General features: G+C 48.3%; 1 protein-coding gene and 1 long non-coding RNA gene across 6 annotated transcripts in view; one reads left to right on the top strand and one right to left on the bottom strand.

Moving 5' to 3' along the window:
* Positions 1-13,275, bottom strand: part of LOC308465851 — a 204,064-nt gene that overhangs the window by 89,861 nt on the left and 100,928 nt on the right. The gene's annotated exons all lie outside the window — the stretch shown is intronic.
* ARHGEF11 (Rho guanine nucleotide exchange factor 11) overlaps positions 1-13,275 on the top strand; it is a 69,683-nt gene that overhangs the window by 29,130 nt on the left and 27,278 nt on the right. For all 5 annotated transcript variants that reach the window (XM_080985975.1, XM_080985978.1, XM_080985977.1 and 2 more), the window contains 10 exons: positions 554-673; positions 2,095-2,146; positions 2,907-2,983; positions 3,090-3,227; positions 4,007-4,081; positions 4,976-5,077; positions 6,046-6,144; positions 6,295-6,337; positions 11,630-11,726; positions 13,112-13,234. In XM_080985975.1, coding sequence (XP_080842101.1) covers positions 554-673; positions 2,095-2,146; positions 2,907-2,983; positions 3,090-3,227; positions 4,007-4,081; positions 4,976-5,077; positions 6,046-6,144; positions 6,295-6,337; positions 11,630-11,726; positions 13,112-13,234 — 926 coding nt within the window. The remainder of the gene's footprint in view (positions 1-553; positions 674-2,094; positions 2,147-2,906; positions 2,984-3,089; positions 3,228-4,006; positions 4,082-4,975; positions 5,078-6,045; positions 6,145-6,294; positions 6,338-11,629; positions 11,727-13,111; positions 13,235-13,275) is intronic.

The raw sequence follows: 13,275 nt of genomic DNA, 5'->3' as shown, positions 1-13,275 counted from the left end.
TTAGAGTTAGGGTGGTTGAGAAGACAGTCTGGAGTGAGAAGAGACAGAGAGGATAGGTCTGTGGGTTGGCTAGTCTGGTGTGAGAGAGGGAGAGAATTTGTTAAGAGGAGGCAGTCAAACAGCTGAGATAATCAGCCAGAAGGTATTAGGAAGGGATAGGCCGGTAAAGAAACTAAAGTTAAGATACTGATGGGAATATTATCTGAGAAACCATAAACTTGTTAACGTTTGTAAAATAAACTTGGTTTTTTTGGTTCACTTTTAACAACTGTCTCTGGACTCAGTGTTTTACCTGAGAGTAATGGGTTGGTGGCAGCGGGGAAGTGATCACAGGGCGATCACAGGGATCAATAGACCGTTAAACACCCGGGGACCCTGTGTGATCGCCACAGTGATCTTGGCCAATGCTTTATGTTTTGCTAGCCCTTTGCAAAATCTACTGGACAGCCTTGGCTCCCTGTCAGTCGGGGGGGGGGGTTGACGGCCACCAGTTGGATCTCTCTTTTGAAAAAGCAACCTGTAATCTTGGTACCTGCCTTCCACCCTGGAACAGCGTTGCTACGAGGCCTACAATCGGAATCCGGCTTCCCTGATCGAGGAGCAGATTGAAGGCGCTCGCCGGAGAGTCAATCAGCTGCAGCACAAGATCCGCCAAGAGACAGGAGGGTTTCTGGTGAGTGAGTGGCTGTGTTGCGGAGGGGGCAGCGTGGACCGTCAGCTGCAGTGAGGATGGGTGAAGGTTGTGACAGGCTGGCGATGCTCAGCAGACAGTGGAAGTTGGTGATGAGAGATCCTGTGTCGCCCACAGAGCACGCCATGCTCCATCCAAACAGAGCAGGACGCAGTTCTCCTGTTGTGGGCGGCTGCCAGCCACACACTCCTCCATCCCATTCTCCTCTCCCACCTGGAGCCCTGTTTTTCTCCCCCAAATTTCAGTTGGCATTCTGCAGCCACAGAACAAATATGCTCAGTCCCCAGTGGGGAATGCATCTTGCCACATCAGGTTTTCGTCCCTTATAAAGTAATTATTCTATAATGATAATACAGTGTTACCTTGGGTTACATACGCTTCAGGTTACAGACTCCGCTAACCCAGAAATAGTGCTTCAGGTTAAGAACTTTGCTTCAGGATGAGAACAGAAATCGTGCTCTGGCGGCACAGCAGCAGCGGGAGGCCCCATTAGCTAAAGTGGTGCTTCAGGTTAAGAACAGTTTCAGGTTAAGAACGGACCTCCGGAATGAATTAAGTACTTAACCTGAGGTACCATTATAATAATGATGATGATGATAGTAGTAGTAGTAATAATAATAATAATAATAATAATAATAATAATAATAATAATTTATTATTTATACCCTGCCCATCTGGCTGGGCTTCCCCAGCCACTCTGGGCGGCTTCCAACAAAATATTAAAAAACCGTAATACATCAAACATTAAAAGCTTCCCTAAACAGGGCTGCCTTCAGATGTCTTCTAAAAGTCTGGTAGTTGTTCTTCTCTTTGACATCTGGTGGGAGGGCGTTCCACAGGGCAGGCGCCACCACCGAGAAGGCCCTCTGCCTGGTTCCCTGTAGCTTTGCATCTCGCAGTGAGGGAACTGCCAGAAGGCCCTTGGAGCTGGACCTCAATGTCCGGGAAGAACGATGGGGGTGGAGACGCTCCTTCAGGTATACTGGGCTCGAGGCCATTTAGGGCTTTCAAGGTCAGCACCAACACTTTGAATTGTGCTCGGAAACGTACTGGGAGCCAATGCAGGTCTTTCTAAAATAATTTTGAAATGCCTGGGGAGAGTGTTGCTGTTGCTCTCAGGTCTTGCTTGTGGGCCTCGCTTTGGGGCATCTGGTCAGCCACCATGAGGGCAGCTGGCCTGATCCAGCAGCAGCCAGACTCTTCTTATGTTCAGAAGCAGTCTAGGTTCTTGGGGGCATTTGGCCACTGTGAGACCAGGAGGCAGGACTAGCTGGGTCCCCTTTGGAAGCCAGGCCCTTCCGATAGTCTTAGGATTGATCCCAGTGTTGCTTTTCTCCATCCTCCCACCATTCTTACAGGGAGGGTCAGTCTGATCCTGAGCTCTCAACCTCTTTCCCTTTCAGGATTCCACCACCCGGCTATTCAGTGACTTCAGCAGCTCCCGGGTCACCGATGGTGAGTTGTTCTGTGGGACAGGATGCCAGGGCCAGACAGCCGCTGCACCTACCTCCTTCCAAGCAGCAAAGGGGGTTCCCACTGATTTGTGGGCCTTGTTTTCAGAAACGGTGTGAGTTTGTGTGTGTCAAGGGGGTCAGGGCTAGCTGAGCTTTCTTCCTTATTTGCTGTTCTTCTACATTTAGGGAACATAATGGAAAAAACAAATTCCCTATGCATAGAAGTGTGCAAAATTCATTTACGCATTTTCTTTATCCTACTCTTCAACCCAGCACACAGACACACACACACAAAACTCTCCAGAACAGCTTACAGACAAGACTGCCTGTCTCTGCCCCGCTTCAGGCTTCCAATCTAAAAAGACTCGGCACAAAAGGAAAATGGATTAGGAGGGAGGAGGAAATAAGCAAAGTCATGTGCTCATTGTTGGTTGAAAGTTCCTTCTGGGATGGAAGCGGTTCGAGGAGGAGGAAGCCCCAGGTGCAGAGGCAGTCTGTCTCGATTTCTAGGTTCTTAAGGAACTGTGTTGACAGGGTGCTGGACTAGATCACAGAATTCTAGGGAGTTGGAAGGGACCCCAGGGGTCATTTAGTCCAACCCACTTTGACATGATTCAGTAGCGGCCAGGCTCTCCTTATGTTCTGGTATGTCCTTGAATCTCTCCTGTCAAATACTGACAGTTTGGAGGCCCCACCCCAAGTTTCTTAGTTTCTGCCCGGGCTCTTAACTGTGTCGTTGTCCCCCCTTCTGCATTCTCCAGGACGCCTCTCCTTGGACTCTCAGGACGGTGACAGTGGCATGGACTCTGGCACAGAGCGGTTCCCCTCCGTCAGCGAGGCAAGTGCTGAAGGGGGTGCTTGGGGTTCGGCTTCCTTGGGCCGGTAATGAAAGTGGTGTGTGGGTGTGGGTGGTCTCAGTAATGCAATTTCTCTTCCTGGAGCAGATCTCCCTGAACCGGAATTCGGTCCTGTCTGACCCCGGCTTGGACAGCCCCCACACCTCCCCAGTCATCACCTCCAGAATGTTCCAGCACCATCGGCGCCAGGGCTCAGACACGCCATTCTCCCCCTCCGCAGAACAGGTGAGGGTCCGGACTTCCTGCCCCCCCCACACTTCCCCATTTTTAAAAGCACCCCTTGAAAAATTACCCCTGCCTCTCTCGCTTTTCTGAGCCCCTTGAGCAGGGGCCAGCAAACTTTTTCAGCAGGGGGCCAGTCCACTATCCCTTGTGGGGAGCCAGACTATATTTTTGGGGGGGAAATGAACGAATTCCTATGCCCCACAAATAACCTAGAGATGCATTTTAAATAAAAGCACACATTCTACTCATGTAAAAACACCAGGCAGGCCCCACAAATAACCCAGAGATGCATTTTAAATAAAAGGACACATTCTACTCATGTAAAAACACGCTGATTCCCAGACCGTCCACAGGGCAGATTGAGAAGGTGATTGGGCCGGATCAGGCCCCCGGGCCTTAGGTTGCCTACTCATGCCCTTGAGCTTCCCAACCCTTTAGCTGCGATTTTGATTCTCGCCCACCCCATGACCACAAGGTGGGTAGGAACTTTCTTTGTGTGTGGGGGGGGGGTGTTATTCTGGGATGGTGTTTTCCCCCTTTTCTGTTTCAGATTTCTAAAACAACAGTAGTGAATACAGACCTTACCCATCAGAGACCATTAAATACACATATAATAACACCAGCTTGCTCTCCTTCTGAAACTTCCATTTTAGATAATAAAGCTGAGACATAACTATTCTCAGCTTCTTCCCCCCCCCCCCCAAAAAAAACCCCAACAACTTGTGGGTCTTCCTCCGCAGTTTGTGATGTGTCTCACCCTGATAAATGACCTTTTGCAGGGCTCGGATCGGACGCTGAGGCCGCTCATCATTGGTCCAGAGGAAGATTACGACCCGGGATACTTCAACAATGAGGTAGTAACACCATCCCTGCCTCACCCGTGCTTTCTTGGTGGGGGGGTGGGAGCGGTAACAGGCCTTCTAATAGTAGGGTAGGATGGGGTTTGCTGGTTGGCCAAGGCATCTCCTATTCAGAATTTTAAAATATTACTATTATTATTAATTTTTATTAGCTGCCAAGTGCAAAATGCCTCTGAGAAACATACATACACTATGTAAAGACATTTGTCAGGTTTAAGAATACACTACCTCTCTAAGGCCACCCCCACCCCACTCCCAATGTCAGATCGTAACCCCTCAAAAGCCCCAGAGAATCTGCATTTCTGAATGGGACGCTGATAGGATGGGCCTTCTTGGTAGTGGCACCCACCCTATGGAACGCCCTCTCACCAGATGTCAAAGAGAACAATTACCAGACTTTTAGAAGACATCTGAAGGCAGTCCTATTTAGGGAAGCTTTTAATGTTTAATAGCCTATTGTATTTTAATAGTCTGTTGGAAGCCGCCCAGAGTGGCTGGGGAAGCCCAGCCAGATGGGCGGGGTATAAATAATAAATTATGGTTATGATTATTATGATTATTATTGGTCTGATAGGATGTTAAGGTATGTGCCAGGAGGACCTCCCTGGGCAGAGATTAAGGGGACAGGGCACAGTAGAAAAGGCCAACCTCTGGATCTCAGCCAGAGGCAGGGTACAGAGAAGGGCCTGATGATGAGGAGGATGAACACAGAATCTGGGCTGCCCATTAGGTATTGGAGGTCCTGAGCAAACAATGGCTTTGCAGGACCAAAACAAGCACTTTGAGGCGTACCCTGGAACATACAGGCAGTCCGTGTGGCCCCTGTGTTGTCGTCTGGCAACCACTGAGCGTGTTTCTTCTTCTTCTTCTCCTCTCTCCTCCCTGCAGTGTGACTCCCTCTTCCAGGATTTAGGGAGGCTGAAGACACGGCTGGCGCACCTGGGCGTCTTCCTGCGCTACATCTTCTCTCAGGCTGACCCGAGTCCTCTGGTAGGAAATGATTTTCGAATGCTGTGCTACTTTTATTGTTGCTAGCTGCTCTGAGCCCGGCTTCGGCTGGGGAGGGCAGGATATTATTATTATTATTATTATTATCATTACTATTATTATTATTATTATTATTATTATTAAACTCTCTGAATCAGAGGAGCTGCTCCCGGCATGAAGATTGGGGGCTGATAGCAGGCAAGCAGTTTTCTAGTTGTGTGCCTTAAGCCTATGTATTAATAAGGTGTATGTTCAAATTAAGATATTCCCAGCCCTCACTGTTGCCTCAGACTTGGAGATAACTTTTTTTCTCACATTACAAAGAGACCAAAGTGTCTTGTGAGCAGGATTCAGTCCCACTAAAAAGGAGGATGGAGACCCCAGAGAACCACTGCCGGCCACAGACTTGGTAGATGGCAGCTTTCTGTCTTCCCCTCCAAATTGGTTCTTTATTTAGAGCCATGAGGACTGCAGCCTTCATTTCTGGAGGCTCAGTGGTGGGGCACGTGCAGAACATCCCAGGCCAATCCCTGACTTTGCCAGGTCAGGGCTACCCCTCCCTGAGAGCCATGGCTGCCAATCAGTGTCGACAGTACTGAATTAGATGGGCCGTTGGTCTGACCCAGCAGAAAGCAGCCTCTTCGTAATTCTTGCAGCCTGTGAAATGCGCTTTGCTGTGGTTGCCACAGTTAGTTCCTGCCCGTGCAAGAATTGCGAAACACGCCTGCAATCCCTCCTCTGTTTCCAGCCAGGCAAGATGCCCCCATTTATCCTGGACTGGCATGGTGTCTTCCCTGGGGGCTCCCACGGCAACTCCATACCGGGGACGCCCTGCCAGGCCCACTTCCTCTCTCCCCCCTCACCCCACCCTTTTCGGCTCTCTTGTGGGCATTTCTTCATCCTCTCCGTTCCCTCTCACCCTGATGCGTGTTTTTTCTCCTCTTCCTTCCTCCTCTCTCTCTCCTCGGCAGCTGCTGTACTTGTGCGCAGATGTTTGCCAGCAGATGAGCCCCAAGGAAGCCCGCGGACTTGGGAAGGACATTTGGAACATCTTCCTGGAGAAAACCGCGGTGAGCGATGGGGGGGCAGCCGGGGGCTTCCTCGCTCCCCCCACCCCCAGCCATATCACGTACCAGGTTGCACTGGTGTCGTGGGGTGTGAGAGGCCTCAGGAGGCCAGTGCTGGTGGGTCAACACTGTCTCTTTCTTTCCCTTCCTCAGCCTCTGAGAGTCAAGGTCTCCGATCAGTTGTTGGCTGAGATAGGTGAGTTTGACCTCATGAGTAAAAGGGCTGTTGTGACCCTTTAAGGATTAGAAATCTAGGAGCAGAGACAGGTAGTGATGGCTTGGAGGGAATTTCCTTCTCTTCCTGTGTGCTCCTTGAGTCAGTCTTGCCATGGGCGAACGGATCAGCCCCAAGAACAGTCCAGAAAGTCACTGGCCCAGAAGGGCCTTGAAAACAAGCTGGGCTTTGCCTTCACAAAACAAATGAAATACCTTGAAAATCCCTGAAACGAGAAGTACTGTATTTTTTGCTCTATAACTCACTTTTCCCCTCCTAAAAAGTAAGGGGGAAAATGTGTGCGTCTTATGGAGTGAATGCAGGCTGCGCAGCTATCCCAGAAGCCAGAACAGTGAGAGGGGTTGCTGCTTTCACTGTGTTGGAATTCTGCCTGGGTCAGAGGAATGTGCCACAAGCGTAGGCACCGGCAGATATTCCTGTCGACCTCCCCGCGTCTCCCAACCTCTGCTGATAAGCAGGCGAGGTCCGGCGATTCTTCTCAGATGTATGAGAGGAACACACCGTTCTTCCTCTCTCCCCTTTGGTGTCCCCAGGGAGGGGAAAGAAGCAGACAGAAAACTATTTACATCATTTATTTCTGCCTCTTACATCAGTACAGAGAATCATGTCTGCACTCAACAACAGCAAGAATAAACTCCTCCCAAGTACATCCAGTACGGGTCATATGACACACACACACTGAGCTAACATCCGGTGCTCAGTACAGAATGGACTGCCCCTTTGTTCCCATGGCAACAGTCACAAACATCCTGTCTGGCTTTCCAGCCACAAGCAGCTGGCTGAGCTGCTAAAGCCTTTGCTTGCTGCAGCATTGGTGCTTTATGGTAACATACTCCCCCTAAAGTATCAATGTGTGCTGCGAGCAAAGCGTCATCCAGAGAAGAAAACAAACAGTTGTTATATTTATAACATTCCCCTGTTGTTTCAGTTCCACCCTTGGAACTACCCGCCACTGGTTTAACCAATGTACCTCTCTGGTTGTGTGACTTCGCATTACCTTGGTTAACAACTCTCTGTTGTGCCTTTGTCTCTGACTCAGACACAGCTTCAATCTGTCCTTGGTCGTTTACAATAGCAACATATGCAAGGTTAGCAAACTCCTTTGAATACCTCTTGGGTGGTACACCCTTCGTTGCTCTCTCAGACCTACGTAAAAGGTTCTGATCCTCTGTGCTCACTGGTTCAACCTTTGAACTCTCTGGAGAACCAGTACTAAGCTTAAGCAATGGTTCATCCTCCTCTTCTGAGGGTCTAGTCATTATGTGAGATTTCCTCTCAATGACTGTGACAACTGAGCTGTCTGAGCTATCGCTGTCATCATCAGTACTACTGAACTCAATAAGATCAAACTCATCATCATCATCATCAGAATCGTTTCCTGTGGGAAATGTCTGTACTATCCGCTCTTGCTTTGGAGCACTCTCTAGGAACTTTGTGAGAATCACCTGACCAGATTCAGACAAAATTACTCTGTAGAGACCCTTTTCATAACCCACAAAAATGCCTCTGGCATTCTTTACTCCACCTGGAGCTTCTGTTCTCACATGAGACCCGAAAACCTTAAAGTAGGCAACAGAAGGTTTTCTATTGAACAGCTTCTCAAAAGGAGAACATCCCAACTCTGTTGAGACTTTTCTCAGCCACACATGAAGATAGGACGCTAGCGATTCGGCCCAATATTCATGTGGCAAATGTGAACTCAGCAATTGCGCATTCATCCCCTTTTGCAATTCTTTGTTCACTTTTACACAGACCCCCCTGTTCCACGCTTCTTGCGAAACTGCCACTTTGTGGTCTATCCCTTTTCCATCCAGGAACTTCTGAAACTTCTGTAACAGAAAAACTTGTTTGTCATCTGTGAAAAGACAATCAATGTTAGCATCATGCATATTTTTAACCTTGTCACAAAACTCCTGAAACTTTTCTAAAGTTTCATGCGGTTTCTCCATCATATAAACCCAAGAATAATTAGTGAAACAATCCACACACACAAGGTAATATTTTGCACCGCCTCTAGATGGTTCTAGAGGACCAATCACATCAGCATACACCCGCTGAAATGCTCTGTCGACCTTCTTGGTCTTGGTGCTCACACTGGTCACACCTGCAATAGAGATTTCGTTAGAATCAGAAGAATTACATTTCATGTAATCACTTTGATCAAAAGTCAACAAATACAGTCCATCTTTCTCTTTGGCAGTAAGAAACAGTTCTCCATCTTTGTAGATCTTGCAGCTTTTAGCATCATAGGACAGTTTCAGTCCTTTCTTTGCAATCTGCGACACGCTCAGCAGATTAAATCTCAGTTCTGGAACCAGGTAAACATTGCTTATAGTCAAGTTCAGACTCTCAAGATACACAGTCCCAATTCCAGTCGCTTCCAACTCTTGACCGTTGGCCTGTTTCACAATGAAGCTTTGCTTCTTCAACGTCGAAAACAGTCCTCTGTGCGGGCACATGTGAACCGTTGCGCCCGTGTCAATTATGAACGAGTTCCCAACATCTGGCGTGGTTCCTTTCGCCATCATAGCCTTTGCAGGTTTCACCTGGCACTTGGTACGGCTTTTGCCTGACGCCTGAGGCTTCGTAGAGCTGCTCTTTGCTCCTCTTGACTGGCGCGGCTTCTTACAGTTTCGCTGTAGATGCCCAGTCTGTCCACAATTGTAGCATCGGACAGCACTCAATGCTACACCATGCTCTCCAGTAGCATCAGCAGTGGGGGAATTAGAACTCTGTTCTTCCCTCCCCCTGTCCTTTTCTTCCAGTGCAGCAAGTCTGTCGTGTTCATTCAGGACCACAGCACAAACTCTCTCCGCGGTCAGCTGCGCGGCCGGTAGGGAACCAAGCTGACTGGCAACAACCTTGTAGGTGCGGCTAAGGCTGTTTATCATCATGAAGCAAAACACTTCCTCCTGAAGACGGAAATTGCGTTCCACCATCTGTTGATGCAGAAACTTCATTTCTGTCAGGTGCGCTTGAACATCTCCATCAGGCGCAAGTCTCAGATTGGTCAATTTCTCAAAATACAGCAACGCTGAAGAACCAGCATCTCTCTGATGCGTTGTACGCAGCGTGTCCCATACCTCTTTCGCATTTTCTAAATGCTGAACATGCACCAACTGATCATCTGAGACACACAGAATTATAGCAGTCCTGGCCCTCACATTCTGTGACTCCCAACCTCTGGTTGGTGCTGCAGGGATGGGGTTTTCAATTACATCAAAAAGCCTCTGATTCTGCAGCAGGGCCTTCATCTTTACAGACCAAGATGAATAATTGTCATTGGTTAAGGAAGGAGGGCAAGGCAAAGCTCCTTTCTTGGCATCCATCTTGAAGCCAAGCCTCTTCAGCTTTCCAGCCCACACTCTCAAACAAACTGTAAAATCCAACAGTTGTTTTTTTCCTTTCTCACGCAGCAAACTGCAAATTGTTTACGCTCTTTGCACCTGGCAGCTAAACTCAGGCTGCTATTGAAAAGTCCCTTCCAAGAGCTCGTAAACCTTGTAGCCAAAACATTCTCTGGTTTTGTTTCGCTTTCCCAGGCTTACACTCAGAGTCCAGCCCCTTTGCCAGTAAATTTCCAGGACCGTTACCTAGCAACAATGCATTTCAATAAGACATCTTATCTACCACAAAAATTTGTGGAATGCAGGCTTCTTCTCCGGAGCTCTTGTTTTCTTTGAAACGCAGCTCCGTGAACCAGGGAATTAATCTTCCTGCGTTCACACTTTTAGCCCGAAATGCAGCATACCTTGAACTTTGTTGCTCTGGAAAACACCTCTTCTTTCCATCAGCTGTCTGTTGAGCCTCTGGCTGCTTTCAGACGCTTGCCTTCCTCCTTGGAGCAGAGGAGGACAATCCACCAGCCTCTCATGCAGATGTCCGATGAATCGCAACCATCCTCTGCTACCACTGTTGGAATTCTGCCTGGGTCAGAGGAATGTGCCACAAGCGTAGGCACCGGCAGATATTCCTGTCGACCTCCCCGCGTCTCCCAACCTCTGCTGATAAGCAGGCGAGGTCCGGCGATTCTTCTCAGATGTATGAGAGGAACACACCGTTCTTCCTCTCTCCCCTTTGGTGTCCCCAGGGAGGGGAAAGAAGCAGACAGAAAACTATTTACATCATTTATTTCTGCCTCTTACATCAGTACAGAGAATCATGTCTGCACTCAACAACAGCAAGAATAAACTCCTCCCAAGTACATCCAGTACGGGTCATATGACACACACACACTGAGCTAACATCCGGTGCTCAGTACAGAATGGACTGCCCCTTTGTTCCCATGGCAACAGTCACAAACATCCTGTCTGGCTTTCCAGCCACAAGCAGCTGGCTGAGCTGCTAAAGCCTTTGCTTGCTGCAGCATTGGTGCTTTATGGTAACACACTGCGCAGCGATCCCTCTTGCTGTTCTGGTTTCTGAGATTCAGAATTTTTTTTTTTCTTGTTTTCCTCCTCCAAAAACTAGGTGCGTCTTGTGGTCTGGTGCATCTTATAGAGCGAAAAATACGGTAATTGACAAGAAATATTATCTTATAGAAATAAACTAAATAGGCTTTCCTATTTTTTCCTTAAACTTTTTGATTTTTTTATTTAGTTTATTTCTATAAGATAATATTTCTAGTCGATTACTTCTCATTTCAGGGATTTTCACGTTATTTCAGTTATTTTGTGTAATTTCTCGGTTCCGTGGCTGTCTTTTTTCCACGGGCTTTGCCTTCACGGCCGGAGGCAGCGATTCCTCTGAACACCCCATTGCTGGAAGCCTCAGGAGAGCAGAGCGTGCTCTTACACTTGGGTCACGCTTGAGGGTTTCTGGGGCATCTGGTCGGCCGCTGCTAGAACAGGACCGGACGGGCCCCTGGCCTGATCCAGCAACAGAGTTCTTCTTATGTTACGTTCTTACTTGCGTGCTGCTGTTGTGCTCAGGACCTGATGAGCATCTGGCTGGCCACTGTGAGATAGGATGCTGGACTAGTGGGCCCCGTGTGGGTCAGCAGACTCTTCTGTCCTTTTGAGGCATTTGGAGGCCGTAGAACGGGTGGGGGAGCACCTGCGGACCCCCACCTCCCATCACCATCAGCCGAGGCTGTTGGGTGTCAAGTCCAGCAGCACCTGGAGGGTCAGAGATGTTCCTCCCTGCTGTGAAGTCTCCCCTCCTCCTGTCTATAGAAGCCTCCAGGCCTCCCCCTTGTCACACCTTCGTAAGACTTATTTTCTTCCCCCCCACCCCCATCCATGGCTCCTCCAGACTCCTGCCTGCGGAATGGGGAGGACGTCCGGAGCATTTTCCTAGAGGCCCAGGAGGCCGTCATGCCCGAGATCCAGGAGCAGATCCAGGATTACAGGTGAGCGCAGATCCCCCAGTGCCTTGCCTGGCTGCGGCTGCGAAAGTACGTTGATAGGGAAAATGGGAGGTGGCAGAGGTGAAGGGATTGGGGGTAGCGAGCCCAAAGGCCTGGGGGGCAGAACTGACACAAGCTGTATCAGAAGGGAATCAGGAGGTGAGATTTTCAGGGTTAGGTCTTGCCTGAGCTTTTCTTTGGATTGGCTTACAGGGCAGTTGTGAGGCAATGAGCATTCATCCCGGGGTGTGTGTGTGTGTGTGTGTGTGTGTAGGTAGGTAGGGTGGTGGTGATACATCTTCCCATTTGCCATTTATCATCACACAGTTATCTATGCCTTTCCCTGTTACTTTCCAAATCACGAAAATAGAATTCCTATGAAGTGCATTTGTGTGCTGATTGATTAAATTAATTTGTAGAGGAGCGGCAAGGATGCTAATGGCTAAAAACTGGAAAAAAGAAACTGTGCCAACAAAAAAGGAACGGCAAGACAAACTGTTGGAGTATATTGAACTGGCTGGATTAACAGAGGCGATGAGAGATCACACTAGACAAGAGTTTCAAAAGGCATGGGGGAAATGCAGAGAATACTTCACAAAACAGTGCCCTAAAATACACACCTGGACTTGTTTCAATTAATGTCTGCAGGAGTCTTTGTGGATATTTAAGTTATAATTAGAAAAATCTTAATAATTATTCATAAAGGAAACAGCTTATAAGAAGTAAATAAGGAGACCAGATACAGGATAAAGGAAGTCTTTTATTTGGTTGTTTGTTTTGTTGTGTGTTATGCTCATTGCATGTTATGTTCACGTTTAATGAGGGTGGATTTCTGTATTGGGGGGTGGGGGTGGTTATGTTATGTTGTAAATAATTTTTTAAAAAATAAATAATAATCTGTAGACTTCAGCTCACTTGCTTAATCCACTACTCCAGTTTTGAGTAGTTTTGATGGGGTTTTGTGTGTCTTACGTGAATCCCCTAGTTGGCACCCACTTCCACCTGCAACAGAACAGAATAAAGTTTTGTTTTGGGGTCGATGCTCCTTCGTGCAAGCAGGGATCCCAGAGGAAGTGCCCTTTTCTAAGACAGAAAGTTGACAGCTGTTGTTTCCATCCAGCTGGAGCTGTTTTAAAAAGCAAACCTGTTCCGCAAATGTGCCTCTTCTGTGCTTTAAAAGAGAGCCCAAATGGAACGAAACAGCATCATCTCAGGTGTTGCGTTGCTTTCCTCTGGGTCACTTGACTTTCCTTCTAGATCTTCTAAGCCGCCTTGAGTTCTGGGGAAATTGGGTCGGGGGCAGGTTAGGTAGGATACAGAGTTATGAATGAAAGCTGAGAGCGAGGAGTGTCTTCATCCTGCCCTGGGACTCCTCTCTGGCCTTGCAGGACCAAGCGCACTATGGGCCTGGGAAGCTTGTACGGGGAGAACGACTTGATGGACCTTGACGGAGACCCCCAGAAGGAGCGCCAGGTGGCCGAGAAGCAGATCGCTCAGCTTGGAGACATCCTGTGAGTGTGTGTGTATAATCTGAGATTGCACACCTGAGATG

Source organism: Podarcis pityusensis, assembly GCF_964106645.2.
Source record: "Podarcis pityusensis genome assembly, chromosome: 16".
In the NCBI taxonomy this organism is placed as follows: domain Eukaryota; kingdom Metazoa; phylum Chordata; class Lepidosauria; order Squamata; family Lacertidae; genus Podarcis; species Podarcis pityusensis.
The sequence above is the reverse complement of the archived record's forward strand: the minus strand, read 5'-3'. Positions and strand labels throughout refer to the sequence as shown.